Here is an 18929-nt window from a genome sequence, read left to right on the forward strand (position 1 = left end):
AGGTTTTGCCTTCAGTGTGTAGCTCTCCTTCCCAGGAGCTGTTGATTTTCAGTGTATCTATTTCTACGGGTGCCTTGGAATATCTCCTTAATGCCATAGTCCAGATGTGAAGTAAGGCTGCATAACTATCGTCTCATGAGGCTGAAGGTATTCCAATTACTTACCTGGGGACCATTCTCAAAATCTGAGGGTGTGAGGGGACAAAGGAACTTGACAGATAGTACATCTCCCAGAATAATGCAGTAAGTAAACAGCTGCTGGAAAGTGATTATTCTACGGCCTTCATCCTACCGCCACTGCCTTCCTCGGTCTCCCCACCCACCCTGAAGAAGTATCTGAATTGGTTACCCTGAATCCTCCACAAATGCAGGTTTGGGCTTGAGTTTGACACATCTCCCATAAACTCGCCAACACTCTCTGTCATGACCTTGACTTGGGCACTATTTCCTTTCTCTAAATAGTTCTTGCTCTGAGCTGTGCTTCCTAGGACTTGAGCCGCAGTCATACCACTTAAGCTTCTGCTACATTCCAGCAGAGCTTAGTGGCACTGGCAACAAGAGAGTCCTGGCAGGGAAATGAGACTCCCTCTTGCTGGGTAGAAAGCTTTTTACTGTTTCCCACCCTCCTCTTGTCACTCTGGCAAGTCCTTGGATGTAGGGAACAGAGTTGCTTAATAGCATCTGCTGCCGGTCAGGTGGTCTGCAGAACCTCAATGTTCCTGGGGCAAAGCATAGTATTGGGGCCCTTCAGTCAAACGTTGAATGCTATCAGTAGATGAGATAGTATATTTAACAGCATAATATTTACCGTACATAATGCATTCTGTGGCTTAGTCTGCAGTTTGATTGTGAATGCCAGTTCACTAAATAGCCAAAACTTGCTGTGAGTGGAGTTAATGCCGTCTCCTTCACAGTCATACCTGCTGTTTGTCCTAGTTCAACATTACTCCTTTCCAGCTTACCTTCATTGAGTTTTGGGAATAGAATTATAACATTGGAAGAGACCCCCAAGGGCAATCTTTTTCAATTCTCTTCAATCTGGGAATCACAGCTAAGAATCCTGACAGATGGCCAGCCAACCTCTGTTTAAAAACCTTCAATAAATTGTACGGGAAATTTAAAAATTGGAAGGAGATAATATATGTATGTAAAAATCCCGAACTCGAATAAAATAAAATAAAAACTCCAATGAAGGTGAGCCCTCCACCTTTGAGGTAGGGCTGTTCCACTGTCAAGCAGTTCTTACTGTCAGAGAGTTCTTCCTTATGTTTGGTTGGAATTTCCTACCTTGTAATTTGAATCCAATCGTTTGGGTCCGACCCTCTGGATCAGCAGAAAACAAGCTTGCTCCGTCTTTTTTAGTGTCTGCAGCCCTTTTCAGTCTCCACTTCTCCAGTCTAAACATGCCTAACTCTCTCCTAAGGCTTGATTTCCAATAGGCTTCTTATTTGACTCTACAAAAGAACCATAAGAGGAGCCCACTGTGACAGGTCAGTGGCCCTTCTAGCCCTCCATCCTATTATCACAGTGGCCAATGGGATGCCCATGGGAAATCAGCAAGCAGCTCCTCCATGCAAAGAGGTGGGGGAACGTTCTTTCATATGTGGTGGACTTGTAAATTGGTAAAAGAGTATTGGGAAATGATCCATAATTAATTGGGGGAAAATGTTTAAAAGTACTCCCCCCCAAAAAAAAAAACCCAGAGTCCTTTCTGTTGAGGATAATTCAGATTGAAATTCCCAGGTATCAAAAAATGGTTATTTATGTGTGCTACTACTGCGGCCCGTGTTTTGTTAGCCCAAAAATGGAAAACGAACGAGGTCCCAACCAAAAAAGAATGGCAACTTAAGCTGACAGAATATGCACAATTTGCAAACTTAACGTATAGAATAAGAGAACAAGAAGAACATACATTTAAAGAAGATCGGAAAACGTTTATTGAATATATGGGAAATAACTGTGTACAGCTGAAAACGCTGGCAGCGTTAAGATAAATCCAACAGTGTAAATAAGTTTTTATGGATGCAATAATGGAATACTGAATGGTATAGTTTTTGTAAAATATGCAGGGATTTATGATATGTAAAATAAATCATGGAAAGAGAAGAAGGGAAGTCATTGATATCTTAAGGATGTAAAATGAGTATTCTAAATTGTAAAACAGAAAATTTAATAAAAATGAGAGAGAGATGAAATCAGCAAGCGGGAAGCCCGTGTATATTGATAGATAGTGGGAAAGCCAGTGACATTGTTGCGTGTTCCAATCAACATCTGGATATGGCTTTTCCCCACGCTGAAAACCTGGCATGTGTAGCAGCCCGAGAACATCTATGTGAAGAGGAGCTGGTGCTTGCACAGAGATCCCTGGATGCCACTTTGCAAACCATTTCCTTAGCAGAATTGAGGGGGATGAGATGCAAACCTTTCTAAAACAAGGTTGCCGGACAGTGCTAGAGGGGGAAAGCAGCTCCGCTTCAGTACTTGTTGGGCTGTTTGTTAAAGATAAACTTCTCTTTCTTGAAGGCTGCAGTTGAGTTCATATGTGTTGAAATCACATGGACTCCTTTCTCAAGGAAAAGGATCCACGGGGGGCCCACCTGCAGTGGGAAGAAATCAGGAGAGGCTTCTTGAAGGAGGTCTTCCGGGGGCTTGGTCATTAGGCTTGCTGTGTGGGAAGGAAGCTTAGTACAGCTTCTCATTAGCTGCACATTAAGATTCCCAAAATAGGGTTTTGTTTTTTTGCCATTTAATATTTTTTTCCCTCTCTCTCCTGCACAGGGGATTAAAAATTTGTGTTTGCCTACAGCCAGGTTATGCTGATACCCTAACCTAATTGCACGAGAACAAGGAGTCTCTGGGCCAAATTCACAACAAAAGTAGCAGCAATTTTAGCACTGCATGACTTGGATCCCACTCTTCTTGGTGGAATGTGTCTAATTTAGGGCTGCTTTAAGCCTCTTTTGTTTGCTGGACATTCCATTGCTGATGGCAGTTTTTCTTTCTGCATGTGCTGGTGAAAAGGGGCTTGAAGGGAAAATAAGACCACACGATTTATGGACCGAATGCAAGGTTGTGGAAATGGCAGGCAATGATTTCCATGACAGTGGTGAGCCTTTGACCAGCTGCCAGAAGTAGTTAGTGCTGCTGGCCACATTCATAATTTCCTAGTTCGTGTGTTACACTTTTCTCACCAGAAATATTTATTTAGAGCAGTGGGACCCCACTCTTCAGCCAAAAGGCTTCCAGCGCAGCTTACATGGAATCAAAACAAGACACTCCCTACCCGCAGGCTTACATTCAAATAAATAAGTAAATAACACACAAGGAAAAAGGGAGTAGGAGGGAAGAGGAAAATAAAACTCTAAGCTCATGCGCCTATTTCTATACAGTTGTTCCCATACTGACTAGCTAGCACAGTTCAGAGGGAGGAGGTGCCTGATGGAGCTAAGTCTTCGGCAAAGCAGATGCAATGAACCCTGTTTCCTATCTCTCCTACTGAGGCAGCCTGAGAAAATGGCTGCCCCCAGGTGACAGCAGAGAGAGAGGAGGCCTAGTGGAGCTGGCCTGTCACAACTGAGCCGGTGACATATGGTCACCCTAGTGCCACATTACAGATTCCTCTCAGTGGTTTATGGCTTCTGATGGTGCAATAAGGAGTTACACAGCAGTATCTCCTGGGCTGCTCAGAAATTGTCTCAGAGGATAATTGATCTAAAACCTAGCCCAGACTGGGAAAGCAGCCAAGATGGTCTCTGGCCTCATCAGAACCCTCAGCTTCTGTAGCTGCAGTCAGTCAGGCCTGCAAGGCAGGGAGCAGGTCTTCCAAGACTCAAAACCATGGTGGTGTCTGAGGTACAGATTTGACACAATTTATTTTATGAGTGACCCCTTCCAACGGAGTAAGGCCTTTCACTGTTTAAGCAGGCTGTGTAGTGGGTAGAGTGTTTGTATTCTGGATAAGCTTTATTCATTCTCTGAAGTTACTTCTTGGGTATCTGCCAGCGGTGTGTTTCTTCTCTGAGTCCAATTGACATGAGCATTTAATTCCATTACTTGAGCCCACAGGGACCCTTTCAGTTTTCAAGATTCCAATAAATAAGCATAAGTCGAAGGGGTCTGGGTCCTGGGACCCCCAAAAATAATGAAAAGTTGCACAATATATTTTTACAGTAACTGTTAGCAAGCTCTTTTAAGGCATTATGTATCTAAGGCTACCGAGGATTTCAGATCCATGGCTCTGCTGTGTTAACTTGGCTCTTTTTAAGTCTCTTGTGACTTGGTGAAAAGCATGTTTCTAGTCCTTGTGATAACTGATGTTGTGAGCAGTAATGGAAATCATTCTTGGACAGAGCCATGGGGGTGGAGTGGGGGTTCTGCGTCTTAAACAGCAAGTGGTTCTTTGCTTGTACCACTTCACATTATCTTCCCTTCCTTATCTTCAGGTGGAATAAAAGGCAACTGGTTTTTTTCTGAGCAAAGAATTGGGAGTTTTCCCTGGTACAGTTTGCCTATTGCACTGCCATTCATAACTCCATAAAACATCAATATGCTGTGGAAGTTCACTTCCAGTTCTGAGTAACACAGCTTATATTTGGCTGTGGGACCAGGGCAACTAAACTTATATATAGTTATATATGCAAGGTATATACATGAATGTAATAATAATACAGCCATACCTCAGGTTACAGCCACTTCAAGTTGCATTTTTTCAGGTTGCGGACCGCCAAAACCCGGAAGTACCGGAACGGGTTACTTCCAGGTTTTGGCGGTCGCACATGCACAGAAGTGCTAAATTGCACTTTGCGCATGTGCAGAAGCACCAAATGGCAACCCGCGCGTGCGCAGACGCGGATTGCAAACGTGCATCCCGCATGGATCACGTTCGCAACCCGAGCGTCCACTGTAACTGCTTCAACTGATCCACGTGCCAAAATGTTGCCAAAGCCTAAACTTATAATACCAGCTCCCTAGACATTAAAATCTGTGGTTTAGCTGTAAGCATCCTTTGAAAACCAGTTCAGAATGCATTGGTCCATTTGCTTTATGTTGAAATATAATGTTTAATCTCTGTTTTATCTTGCAGGCTAATATTGGGCAAATGGACACTCCCAAAGAGCTTTGGAAGATGATAACGGGGAACATGGCTCTGATTCAGGTGAATTTTGGGCAAGAGTATGATGACTTTAAACATGAAGGGCAGCTTGTAAGGAGACTAAAGTCCTAACTGTCAGTTTCTCCACAATTTCTGAATGCATCCATCATGTGATCACCAGCTCTAAAGAATGAGCAGCATAGTGCCAGACAACCCTGCTATCAAATTTGTTTGCAATATTTAGAGTCTGTGTGCAAAAAGAATGTCTCTCCATTCCCCACCCTCACCTTCTGCCATAGCCTGGAAGAAGATGTGTATCCTTTGTGTTTGACCCAACGAATAGGAAGCCTGTGTCTTCAGGGCTGGCTTTGCTGGCTCCAAACAGTGAGAATGCAGTGTTGGTCAGGACACACAGTAACCTCTATGACTGCTGTTAAATTGCAGTAGCTTCCTGAATGGTTCTGCACAAATGAGAATAGGAGCTTCAAGCTCTTTTTCTCCGACTAATGCCTGACTTCATCTTCTAGGTTCAAGCAACGGTGGTTGGCTTTCTGGCTTCAATTGCTGCAGTGATATTTGGCTGGATCCCAGATGGGCACTTCAGCATTGGCCATGCCATTCTCCTCTGTGCCAGTAGTGTGGCCACAGCCTTCATAGCCTCCCTTGTGCTGGGTAAGGAGCAAATGCTATATCAGGAGGGAAGAAGAGGTGCTCTGCCTGCAGTACCTTCGCAGCAAGACTGAAACATTTCCTTTCCCTGGTGTCTAGGCATGATCATGATTGGCGTAATCATTGGCTCCAGAAAGATGGGCATCAACCCTGATAATGTGGCTACACCTATAGCTGCCAGTCTTGGTGACCTCATCACACTTGCCCTGCTCTCTGGAATCAGCTGGGGTCTCTACATCGAACTAGGTAAGCTGAAGGCGATTGCATGACTGTGTTCTGTATGAATCATTCCGTTCATTCCCTATAAAATTCCCAATCCTATTCCCAGCAATCTCATTTATAAGGTGAATTCATATTTGTACTGGTGTCTGGTGCACACCTGATGCTGGCTCCCTGCAAGCATGGCTTGCAAATCGAAAGCTGATCTCAGATGTGTGCTACCTCTCCTCTGTCCTCATTCCCATCCCACTTCTCCTGTTACACGTGCACTCACACTAACCATGATTAATGCCAACCAGGTTCCCTCATAACCATGGTTTCGACTTTTTTGTCTTTCCAGGGAAGCATTGTTTCACATTGGTGCACTTGTAACTTTAAACCACGAGTAGTTCTGACAATGGAATGGAGAGGGAAGGGAAGGTTGCTGATTCCCTGTTCCCAAATCATGTTTTACAGTGAGCCGTCTTTACATCTGCTCAAACATCTGTAGTTTATTACTGCAGAGATTATTGAGAAAAAAAAGTTCTTCTGTCCTGTTTTTGAATGGCTTTTTTGGTGGGGATTCAACTACATTCCTCTGCTTTGCTTGTATATTAAGAAGAATAGTAACAGCTGCCACAGATGTCTGTGCATATGGGAGATGGTACTACTTGAAAAGTATCCAAGTATTTTTGACCTGGAGGACAGATGATAATATACTACTCCAGAAATATCTAAACTGCCTATTTCAAGGCAGTTTCAAGGGGAGAGAGTGCATTACTGCTGAATCTCCCACTGGCAGGCTCCAGTGCCTAACTCTAGCTCCGCCATCCCCATTGCCCATGCCAGCTGGGAGTCGTAAGTGGGAAAGGCTGCTCTAACTGCATCCATGTGAAGATCTAATAAAGTATCACTGCAAATGCATTTTTTAAGTCAGAAGGTTTGGGTTGCTGTGCCACGGTTCTCCTTAGCAAGACCGTTATGCCCTGTACAGTGAAGGTTAGGACATATTGGACTCATGGGAAACTTGTGGCTCAAAGGCACTCTCTGCACCTAAACTGGTACTGGTCCTGCAATGGTCTCAGTCAGCCATGTGGACCGAGAGGTAACCCAACAGGGACTGTAGCTTCCTGCCCATGTGTAGTGCAGGGAACAGTGCATTTGAACTTCTAAAATAAATATGAGTTGTTGTGACCTTAGAATACCACATTCATTGGAATGGTGTGTTGCGTCAGCAGACATCAAAGATTCCCTTTGGCCTTGTGTAGAATTTAAATCCTAAGCGTGACAAAACAGGCTGCCTTCTTCAGTGAGTGAAACTGCAATATTATGGTTGTCTTGCCACCAACTGCTGTCTTTCACCCTGCGATGGTGGTTCTTTGACCTCTGGTTTCTTTTTCCCACTCAGAGGAGAAAGCCTATGTGAATCCACTGGTGTGTGCTTTCTTTGTTGCCCTGCTGCCCCTTTGGATCATCATTGCCAAGAAGAATCCAGCAACCCGGGAGGTGCTGTACTCTGGCTGGGAACCAGTCATCATTGCCATGGCTATTAGCAGGTAAGAAGGTGGCAAGGGGCCGTTCTCTAGGAAGGATGTCTTGGCCTCAGACTCTGAGCCACGTGGTCTGTCTGCTGCTTAAGAAGCAGATAAAATTGTTGGGGGGAAGCAGGCATTTCTGTTCTATATTGGGCCGACCCTTTAATTGGGCAAACTATTCAGAGTAAGACTGAGAGTGGCTCTTTTTACCACATCATTTAGTCACATGAAACTAGTTTTGTGAAATCCATCGTTAAAATGGCCTGCTTTTGACTCTTTCTTGGCCTCAGTGAAGACAGACCGCAAGTGACTGGATGTCAGTTGGTTCAAAAGCACTTTATACACTTCAAAGAAACCTTTCAAATAAAGTTTTTTAGGAATCATAGTAATTCACTGAGTGATTTCATTGCATCATTGAAAACCAGAATGTTGCTAAGTTGGCAGTAACTTTTTTGTGCAGATAGCTATTCTGCCCTGAATGTTTTCTTCATTTTCTTCCATTTTGTTGTTACAGTGTTGGAGGACTGATATTGGATAAAACTGTGTCAGATCCAAATTTTGCAGGGATGGCAGTCTTTACACCGGTTATAAACGGTGAGTTTCTTTTCATTTGCACCGATCGCACATTCACACACATCCCAGGTCTTTCTACCACCAAATGCCTACTGGGAACAACTTTCATGATTTATTTAATCATGGATTGATTTGTTGTGTGTGTTTTTAAAATGTAATTTAATGTTACTTGTTTCACCAACATTGGAAGGATTTGTATTCTGAAAGGTGGGATATAGTTAGTAGTAAGAGATGTTTTGTTTTTCTAAGTGACACCTTAAAAAAATGTATTGAAGTGGTCCAGGAATTGGTTCTGGATTCTTTGGGGAAGCTGTTTCAATGGTTCTCTCTCTCTTTCTCTCTCCTCGTTCTTTCTAGGTGTTGGTGGCAATCTGGTGGCTGTCCAAGCCAGCCGCATCTCCACTTACCTCCACATGAGTGGGATGCCTGGAGAGAGCTCTGAGGCGGCCCCTCGAAAGTGTCCAAGTCCTTGCAGCACTTTCTTCAGTTCAGGTAGCCAATGTGTGTAGTGTACTGCCCCCCCTTTTAATATGTCCTTTTAAAGTCACAGCATCTCAAAAGTGAAGCTAAGATTGATTGCTTCATTGAGAGGAAGACCAACTGAAGATTTGCTGGTTGACTCTGACTTAAATATTCACCATTCAAGTCCGTCAATCTAAGCACATCTCCTCCTGTCTTGCTCCTGTATCCTAGAGAATTTTGGGAGTTCTGTGTAGCTAGTTCTAAACGCAGTTTGGCCTTCTGTCTTTGGAAACCCTTGTTTTTTTCCATTTCCTTGTTCTCCATAACAAATCTTCATGTAAATTAAAAGCAATTTAGTTGTTTGTGGGTTTACAAACTGCATCTGTGGAACTATTTTGAAGCTCTTGCTAGTATTACAAAACGCTTGAGTGAGCCTGCAAATTTTCTAGTGGTACAATTCCTACCAGATTCTGTAGCGATGTTTTGCCTTCTTATAACATAAAGCTGGCTCTGGGTCAGTCCATACAGCTCTCCTTCAGTGAGACGGCCTAGGACAGGGAAGAGGAAACTGTGGCCCTCCAAATGTTGCTACAGCTACCGTCATTCTTGACCATTAGCCATGCTGTCTGCAGTTGATGGGACTTGCAGTCAGACAACTTCTGGAATGCCACACTTTCCCCATCCCTGGGGAATAAGTGCAGAATCTAGTGTCTCCTAAGGATTCTTTGGCGCCTTGGCTAGAAAAGTGTTTAGTGAAAACCATCACAGATGTAGAGAAAATCCTGGAAATTAATTGCAACTCGTTGCAAAGATGCACTAGATTTTTTTTTGGTGGGGCCTCCGTTCACATTCATTTGCTGAGGATTCATTGATCCCTGTTGCTTGCTGTTACACACAGACTTTCTACAAGTCCTGGCAAATGTGAACTAATTTCATATCCCGCTTGGTGACAAATAAGTCTCAATTATGTGACTGAATGGAACGTGCAAAATAAAAATATACTATCCTTATTTTCATATTTCAATTGCAGGAATTCAGATTGTTTATCATATAATTCTAATCATATAACCTTGACACAGAACATAGATTTCTGTCTAATTGGTAGAACAAGTCAAGGCTGCTTCTCCTAATTAATTTGTGGGATAACCTAGCTTCTGTTGTCTAAGCTGTGGTAACATCTAAGTGAAATTATTGCAATGCCTTCTACGTGGGGCTGCCTTTGAAGATGGCTTGGAAACTGCAGCTGGTGCAGAGTTCAGCAGCTCGATTGCTGATTGGGACAAGACGATCTGAGCACATCACACCAAGCTAATTTGCTTCTAGGCCCAATTCAGAGTGCGGGTTTTGACCTATAAAGCCTCATGTGGTTCAGGACCACCTCTCCCCACGTGAACCAACCTGGACCCTGCTCTTTTATACATATTACTTGTATTTTTAGGTTGTTTTACCCTTGATTTGAATGCTTGTATTTCGTAAGTCTCTTTGAGTTCAACTTTCTGAAATGAAGCGACTAATAAATATGATGGTGGTGATGCTAACTCCTCAGCTGCCTCTTTTGTCCTGCAGATGTGAATTCCCGGTCTGCCCGCGTGCTCTTCCTCCTGGTGGTTCCTGGCCATCTTGTTTTCCTCTACACCATCAGCTCCATGCAAGGCGGCCACACAACACTCACCTTGATCTTTATCATTTTCTACATGACTGCAGCACTTCTCCAGGTAAGCACTGGCTTTGGTTGCCTGACCTACCTTGTCAGTGGTGAGACTGGAATTTGATTAGAATGATGAACATGGATCTTTTATTGACCACCTACACATGGTTAGGTGTAGGATGCTGACAGCATTTGGAGTTTAAGCGCATCAGCAGAAGTTGACCTTGACACCAAATCACTGCTGGAAGAGCATACCTTATGCTGCATATAATCACACTGAGGCTCTGAGTTTAGGAAAATAAGAAAGCTACGTTTATTGCAAGAAACACATGCTTGATAGGAAAGTTCCTAATTCTAACTTAACTGAGTGTAGAATGCAATGACCCATGGTTCCTCTTACATCTCAGCGGGAGAGACACAAAAGATGTCTCCTTTTCCAAGCTGAGGATGAAGGAGGAAGAATGAGGTCAGCAACCCTAGGAGTTTATCAGTACAGTGGTGCCTCGCAAGACGAAAATAATTCGTTCCGCGAGTCTTTTCGTCTTGCGATGTTTTTCGTCTTGCGAAGCACGGTCCGTCGCAACTGCGCCTCTTCAAGCGGCTTTAAAAAAAAAGCACAAGACGTTTTCGTCTTGCGAAGCAAGCCCACAGGAAATTCGTCTAGCGAAGCAACGCAAACCCGAAAAAACCCTTTCGTCTAGCGAGTTTTTCGTCTTGCGAGGCATTCGTCTTGTGGGGCACCACTGTAGTTAACTTAAAGAGATCTGAAGCAAGTTCTAGCGTAATTCAATGGAAGTTTCCCTAAGATAAGGGAATACAGTTGTACCTAAGAAGTCGAATGGAATCCGTTCCGGAAGTTCGAAACATTCAGAAATCAAAGCGCAGCTTCTGATTGGAAGCCGTGGAAGCCCTGTCAGGCGTTCGGGTTCCAAAGAACGTTCGCAAACTGAAACACTCACTACCGGGTTTGCGGCGTTCGGGAGCCAAAACGTCTGAGTACCAAGGCATTTGGGATCCAAGGTACAACTGTATACAGAATTGCAGCCAATGCTCCTTTGGCATAATGAGACACGTTTTACAGAATACAGTATTGTTTTCAAAGATACAATTGAATATATTGTTACTACTTTTTAAAAATCAGTAGATTTTTAAAAAAGAATTCCTTTTTGTTTGCTTAACAGAGCTGACATCTACCAATATGATTTCTCTCAATCATATGCAGCTTCCATGATGACTTGCATATCACTGTTATGAACTTAAAACAGTTTTCCCCCTGACACTTAATGTTCTGGAAAATGTTGAACCTCTGATAACTAAATAGTGCCAGGCTTAGTTTAAAATCCTTTTTGTAAAGCTGTATTTGGACATGCAATTCTTAAGCAATTCACAAGCTTTGATATGTCTAAGCAAGTCCCACTGAATTCTATGGATCTTACTTCCATGTAAGTATAAGAGTCCAACCTCTGTTCTTCTACTAATAAACATTTATAGTGAAATACTATCCAAAATGTTCTCCAGTTTGCTGTTCTGTCAAAGTATGCTGTGTTTCTGCACATTATAAAACAAAAAGTTATTTGGTAATTTATGCCATGTACAAGCACAGTCAATATTTGCACATGGGTTTTTTTTAAAACAAATGTTTATACTAACAATTCAGTCCTTTTTAGTTGTCATAATAAAGTTATCTAAATGACCAAAGCAAAAAACCAAAACCAAAGCATTCCAAAACCAAGGCAAACTTTCTCATAGAAAGTAATGCAAAACAGATTAATCCGTTCCAGACTTTTAAAAACAACCCCTAAAACAGCAATTTAACATGAATTTTACTATCCAATGAGACCATTGATCCATAAAATGAAAGCAATAATCAATGTACTGTACTATAAAATAAATAAGACAGTATTGTAGATGATAAAAATTAAAATTACTTTTTTTCTTACCTGCACTGATGATAGTCGTTGTTTGGATGGGGGGCTTTTATCCATTTTGCGCAGTCATACAATCAATCAATCAGTAGCTGAACTGGGTTCCACACAGTCACAAAAACAAAGTAACTGAAAAAGCCTCAAAAAACAAAAACACAAAATAAATAGCAAAAACAAAAGCGCCAAACTTAATCTGTTCCGGAAGTCCGTTTGACTTCCAAAATGTTCAAAAACCAAGGCACAGCTTCTGATTGGTGCAGGTGCTCTGGAAACAATAGCCGACAGCCGCATCGGACGTTTGGCTTCCAAAAATTGTACAAAAACCAAAACACTTCCAGGTTTTTGACATTTGAGTACCAGGGCATTTGAGTACCAAGGTACCACTGTATAGGATAGAGATGGAGCAGTCAAAACTTTAGATAGGTGGGGGAGGCAGAATATTTTTTCTCTGGAAATATTTTTAAACAGGTTTCTAGCCTTCTGGAGACCTTCAAAGTCCATGGATGACCTAGGGAATTTTTTTGCAGCCAGATAAATAGGTAAAATAGATTTCTGGAGTTACAGGTTAGGATGCTCAGTCTTGTGTGAGTGGAGAAAGATAAACTTTCTGTGCTTTTATTTTATTTTTAAGGGCAACAATTCTGAGGTACTGTACTTCAGGTCCTAATCACTTTAGATAACTGGATTGAGCATGTATCCTCTAAGATTAGGCTAGATTTTGAGTAGCTTTTATCTGAAAGTAGTTTCTCACAGAGGAATTTACAACCCTTTCTCCTCCCGCATAGACTCTTGTATGGCCACAGAAGGGTAGAAATTAGGTTTCCTGCTGAGAAAAGGAGATGTGGGGCATGCCATTTCCTCCCTCCCTTGTTCAAGACTTTATTTACCCAGTAGTAAGTTGTCAAGTCAGCCAGAATGAATGATGGAAGGGGGTGGGGACGAGGCTAGTGAAATGGATGCTGAGGGTTCTGATTACTCTCAGCTGTCCTCGTAGTGGATTTTGGCTTCCCATAATTCTTGGGCACAAACTGCAAAGTGCGGGAGGAAAGAGAGGCTGTGGCCAGGGAACTTTCTGCTGAAACTGACCACTTCCTTGATGCTTGTGGAAGTAACTGCAGACTCTGAGTCATGTCAGCAGCTGAACAGAACCTCAGGGAAGTGACTTGCAGTTCTCCTGGGAAGAAAGGAAACATCCTGCCAGATGCAGCTCATGGACCCTCACTATGCTTGCAGGAGCTTGGAAAGTTTAGAAGGGAACTTTTGGTGAACTTATCATTCCAGGCACATTGCATAGTACAGGTTGCTTCGTTTTCAAAGGTCTGGAGGGAGACCTTTGCATAAAATAGTATTTCTCTTACAACTTACAGCGATTTGCAGTAACGGTAATTTAAATGGCTTTCATTCACACCTCCACAAGGCTGAGGAGCATCGGCAAGCAGTCAGTAGTTTCTCATGAGTAACCATATGCAGAGCATCACTTGCCCTGCCAGTTGGCCATAGGTCCTGGGGCTGTAGAGAGAGGAGGCCAGAGGTGAGAGCAGCTGCAGTATTTCAGACTATAGAGTCTTCTCTCTTCCAGTCAGCTCGCTGTTGTTGTTCGCCCTGCTATAGTGATGCCATCAGGGCAGGCTCCATTCAGCAGAATGAACAGGAGGGTCCCCAATGCAGCAGGGCTGGCTGACCACATTTTGAGCCCTGAGGGCCAAATGTGGTCCTCCAAGTCTCTCCATCTGGCCCTTGGGAATCTCTCTAGGCCGCACAAGCTCACTAGCCCTGCTTTGCAACCTTTTGCCTGACTGGAATGTGTCCTTCAACTCTGACCATGCCTCTTGCTTCCTTGGATTGAAGAACAGAGAGGGGGCTGTTTATGTAGAAACGCGCTGTACAAATGGAAAATATGTTTTTGTTGCTCTGCCTGCTTTTCCCTCTGGCCCTATCCCCTGTTGGCATGTGGCTCCTAGAAGGGAATGTGGCCCTGGGACTGGAAAAGATGTAGATGCTTAGCATCTGAAGAGGAAGGCCTTGTAAATCTACTGGGTGACTTTAGAATCGGAACTTAACTGCATTGCTAGAAGTGGGGAGTCTTTCCCAAAAGAGCTGTGTCCCCGTTAATCCCCGTTAATCCACCACATTTGCGCAGGAGTGGCTGTTGTGCCCTTATTACTGAACTGGGGCTTGCGTTATCATAAAATATTGGATATAAAATGCTGTGTATACCAGGCTGGCTTTAGTGCTTCAGTTCAAGACCAAACATGCAATTCCAGTGGCCTTGGCATCAGTGGCTAATGTGACGCCTTGTGCTTCTGTCTTCTAGGTTCTCATTCTTCTCTACATTGCCGACTGGATGGTCCACTGGATGTGGGGCAGAGGCATGGACCCGGACAACTTTTCTATACCTTACCTGACAGCGCTGGGCGACTTGCTTGGGACAGGTCTGCTGGCCCTCAGCTTCCATATTCTCTGGCTCATTGGGGACCGAGACACAGACGTAGGGGACTGAAGCTACCCTTCCTCAGCATCTCCACTCCCCGGCTCTTTTCCTTCAGTGACATTCCCCACCCCCACCCCTTCTACAAAGCCTTGCTTGCCACCCACTGTCTCTCTTTGGGACTTTAACTTTGATACTGGATTCTCATTATTTTCAATGGGAATTTTATGTGGTTTATATTTCAAGCCAAGTTTGTACAGGAAAAAAATGTTTTAGGAAGGATAAAAGAAGAAGAAGAAAAATATGTAAAGACAATCACCAAGTGCAATTTCATAATGGTTAATATCTGAACTAAAGGATATTACAGAACAATTGATCAGATTTTTAAGAAATCCCACCTTCCCCAGTTTGCACCCACTCAAGACACTAAATGTGAAGGGCCTCTGTGTGTGTGTGTGTGTGTGTGTGTGTGTGTTTATGTTTGAGAGAGATGCAATTCATATTTGCTTTGTTATTTAAATTAGGTATAAAAGTTATTTGCCTATTGTCACAACTGGATTCTGAATCGGATTCAGTGGTTTGGGTTCTGTGCATGCTTCCTTCAATTTGTCAGCACTAGTACTGCATCTCACTTGACCACAAACAAGACCTTCGTGGCTCAGAAAATTGACCACTTGCCATTAGTAGACTGCCCTGTAACTCACTGACTGTGTTGCATCCTACCCTAGGCTGAATGTTCTTTAAAGGATGTTGGGCTACTCGGAATAACAGAATGATTGGTGGGAATAGACCAAATTCATTCTCTGCTGAGGAGTCCACAAAAGCCTGACTCAAGAAGAGATGATTATGGTGGACTACCACTATTTTATACTATAGTCTTAAAAAAGTGATACAGCTAAGATCCACCTTGTTCCTGTTAGTTGCCACTTAGTGCCAGTTCCCTTGCAAAAACATGATCATCTGTTATTTTTAAAAGGCTGATACAAAGTACAGCTTATACTCAGCTGCATATCGCTGTTAAGGAGAGTTGGATTTTCACTGCTTTACACAGAACCTGAGCGCTTGCTCTCACCTAATGCCTTTTTAAACCTATTGCCTCTTCTATGCTGCTTCGTTTATGAATGGTCCATTTTGATCTGAAAAACGATGAACCAACTGGTTTCATATTCTCATTGTCTCCAAATTTTAAATTCCGGCGTTGAGATGAGTCATGGTGCTGCACTTTGACGTCAACTGTGGGTGCTTTGCAGCCCCTGAGTTCTCGACACAAGTTATCTGAGGGCATCTGCAACAGCACAGATGCTGGATATTTCCCAGTCAACCTAGCGATGTGTCACCTATGTATCCTTATATAGTACAAAGCAGTTGGTTCATATCAAAAGTCTTCACGTATTCAGGGATGAAAGCTCTTCACTTGTATGTCTTAAGTGTTTGTCTGGAAGATCAGCTTGGTGTACCTCCCCCCCCCCCACTCTGTCAAATAAATTCCTAGAGGTTACCCTCTCTATGTTGAGGTCATTAAATATGGCACATCCTGGGTTTGTTTGTGGGTGCATTGCATGGCAGCAAGTAAGACCCATCTCTCACTTTCAACACTAGCAGGTTCTGGCTAAGGTTGGTAGTATTAAAAATAAATTGTTCTATTTTATGACTGTGAATCTGAAGAAATGTCATCCAATCTGACAGAGTAACTGTCTGGAAACTGACACAGCATTTTTTAAATTTATTTTGGAAGCATGACATTTATTTTTAGTCTCTAAAGTTCTGTAGAAGACTCCAAGTACTGGGGAACCTAGAGCCTGAGCACTCTGGATTTTACTGCATTCTAAGCTCCGCTGGCCAGGGAACATTGGGGGAAATACAGATTAGCTTCTGTGAGCAATGCATTTCCTCTTTTGAAGTGCATCATGCTCACCACGAGTTCTGCAAGTACCATGCTCTGGCCCTCATGGAGCTGGAACCCTTTGAATGAGTAGCTCAAGATAACATAAATGAAAACAGCCACATTGCTTACCTAAAACAAGGTGTGACAAGGGGACCATTTCATTCATCCTAGGAATGAAAGTGAAGACTCCAGATTGTCCTTGGATGGGGGCCTCTTGTGCTGGTATTTACTTGCATATAGGTCATGTCTACCTATTCTTGTTAGGCACTCTAATCAAATACATTTCTTCAGTGCAAACTCTACTTAAGCCAGGCATGGCCAAACTTGGCTCTGCAGATGGGGACTATAATTCCCATCATCCCTGACCACTGGTTCTGTTAGCTAGGGATGATGGGAGTTATAGTCCCAAAGCATCTGAAGGGCCAAGTTTGGCCATGTCTGACTTAAGCTCTCTTTACTTACTTCTCCATTAGCTTCTCCACAGTGGAGCATCATTTTATAATGTGTTTTCTCCTTTTGGCTTTAATTCCTAAATGAAACTGAAGTGCAGAGAGGAAATTAGTATGGATGTGTCTGGAATACGCAATGGTCTTCTGAAGAAGATTGGGGTACTAGATTTGACTTGCTATGCCTAACAGGCCCGAGATTAGATAGAATACCTGTTGCCTTCAGAAAGGTGTATTGCCTTTTTATATTTAAAAACAACAACCACTAAGCATAACAGGGCAGCTTTTGCTTAGCACGATTATGCTTGCTGGGCTAGAGCATAAATGAGTTTCCTATAAAATTTGGATTTGGGACCCTGACCTTCTAAATAACTCTTGGAGGCAGTGTTGCTCCAGTTCAGAAGGCTTGAACTGTGATCAAAATGAAAGATCTAGATGGAAATTTGTGCCAAAGTGGTGTATAAAGGGCTCAATTGGACCACTGTACTCTTGAGGCTGTTATTCTTAAACAGGGGCTGTCTTAGCATAGTCCTGTGGCTTCAAGAGGCCTATTTCAGACTGCCCTGAGCATTGGCGCCCTCATACCAAGCCATCAAGAACAAAGCTTTGGGACCACAGTGCAAAAGTGTATCTAAGGCCATCTTTTCAGTCTGCATTGCAGGGTAGCCTTAATTATGTGGCACAGTAGATGTGGATATAGATGTCAACCTTCTGTGAATAACAGTTTTTGCACAGCTGAAAGCGATACTCTTCTGACTTCCAACTGGGAGTACTTGTAAATAACGCAGTTTCTGCTTAAGAATGGGCTTTCTCAACATAACTCAGTGTTATCTAAAGGGCCCAGGACTTTCATCTTGCCTTCCCATAGCTGTTAAATGTTAAACTTCTATAATGACCTTCATCTGTCTCCCTCTGTATGTGTTGTACTGTTGGATGCATCTAAGTTTTCAGCTTTGTAACATTTGAGCAATCCGTTTCTTTATACATGGAATCCCCTTTGAACATCTTTTCTTCCTCATTACATCCATTTCTCTAGTCAAAGTCTGTGTCTGTGCATCCCGTGAAAGAGTGTAACTCTCCTGGTCTTGGCTGCAAGACTTAGCCCCAGGCCCAGGAGATGGAGTGTGTGCATGTCACTTGGGTGGAATCCCTAGATTTTATTATGTATGCAGTGGGGTGAGATGGGGGAACAAAGTGGGTGTGTATGAACAGAATTTAATCTCAAAGCATTGAAGAATAATTTTATTCTCACCGGTTGCACTCAAATGCATGTATATTTAAACCTGGCTGCAAACGACGATGAAGCTATTGGTTTACACCTTTATTAAAAGAAAAAGAAACTCATTATTTATAGTTGCTGTAACTGAATTGACAGATGCCAATTTAACTGATAAATTATATTTGGTAAAATAAAGATGACATTTCTTTATACAGCTTGTGGTGGTTTTTCTGTTGGTTAAAAAAGGTCTGCAGTTGAAGCTTCACTGATCCTATTGGTATGTAAAACACAACCCCCACTTCCAAGCCCCATAGGTGCTCTGATCCACAGTCCCTAAATTTCCCTTGTCTGCCTGCCCTGCCCTACTCCAATGCCCAGCCCTCACAGCTTTCTCCTATTACTAGGCCATGTGATATTCTCCTTTTAACACCACTCATCCTGCCTACATTGCATAACTTCTGGTCATGTGCTCACCTTCTCTAAAAGACAAAGTGAGTCACACAGGAAATAGTGCAGTTTGTAGAGCATGAAAGCACGGGACTCTTAATCTCATCGTGGGTTCAAGCCCCACGTTGGGCAAAAGATTCCTGCCTTGCAAGGTGTTGGACTAGACAGTGAGTTGGTTCCTTCCAACTCTACAGTTCTATGATTTTATTTAAAAATCAATCCCAGCTCTCCAGAATATTCTGGTCAGCTAGTACCCGCCAGGGAATATAAACCTGAGATCTGCTTCCACCAGTAGTTCAATGCTGCTTTAAATTGCTGGTTAAAGGTAGAATAAATAAGTAAATAAAGCTAGACAAAGTGAAAGTTTGATGACATTAAACAGTCAGTGAATAATCTGTGGATT

General features: G+C 42.9%; 1 protein-coding gene across 9 annotated transcripts in view; it reads left to right on the forward strand.

Annotated features, from left to right (window-relative positions):
- SLC41A1 (solute carrier family 41 member 1) overlaps window positions 1-18289 on the forward strand; it is a 38009-nt gene extending 19720 nt beyond the window's left edge. For 4 of the 9 annotated variants that reach the window (XM_083508997.1, XM_083508998.1, XM_083508999.1 and 1 more), the window contains exons 4-11: window positions 5083-5154; window positions 5619-5763; window positions 5860-6006; window positions 7367-7514; window positions 8008-8087; window positions 8424-8558; window positions 10095-10243; window positions 14416-18289. In XM_083508997.1, the coding sequence (XP_083365123.1) occupies window positions 5083-5154; window positions 5619-5763; window positions 5860-6006; window positions 7367-7514; window positions 8008-8087; window positions 8424-8558; window positions 10095-10243; window positions 14416-14601 (1062 nt within the window). In that variant the 3' untranslated portion in view covers window positions 14602-18289. The remainder of the gene's footprint in view (window positions 1-5082; window positions 5155-5618; window positions 5764-5859; window positions 6007-7366; window positions 7515-8007; window positions 8088-8423; window positions 8559-10094; window positions 10244-14415) is intronic. The other 5 variants (XR_014527486.1, XR_014527489.1, XR_014527485.1 and 2 more) reach the window with 4 other exon arrangements.
- Window positions 18290-18929: the final 640 nt, after the last annotated feature.

The sequence above is a fragment of the Podarcis liolepis genome (genome assembly GCF_965112155.1).
Source record: "Podarcis liolepis genome assembly, chromosome: 6".
Classification (NCBI taxonomy): Eukaryota; Metazoa; Chordata; class Lepidosauria; order Squamata; family Lacertidae; genus Podarcis; species Podarcis liolepis.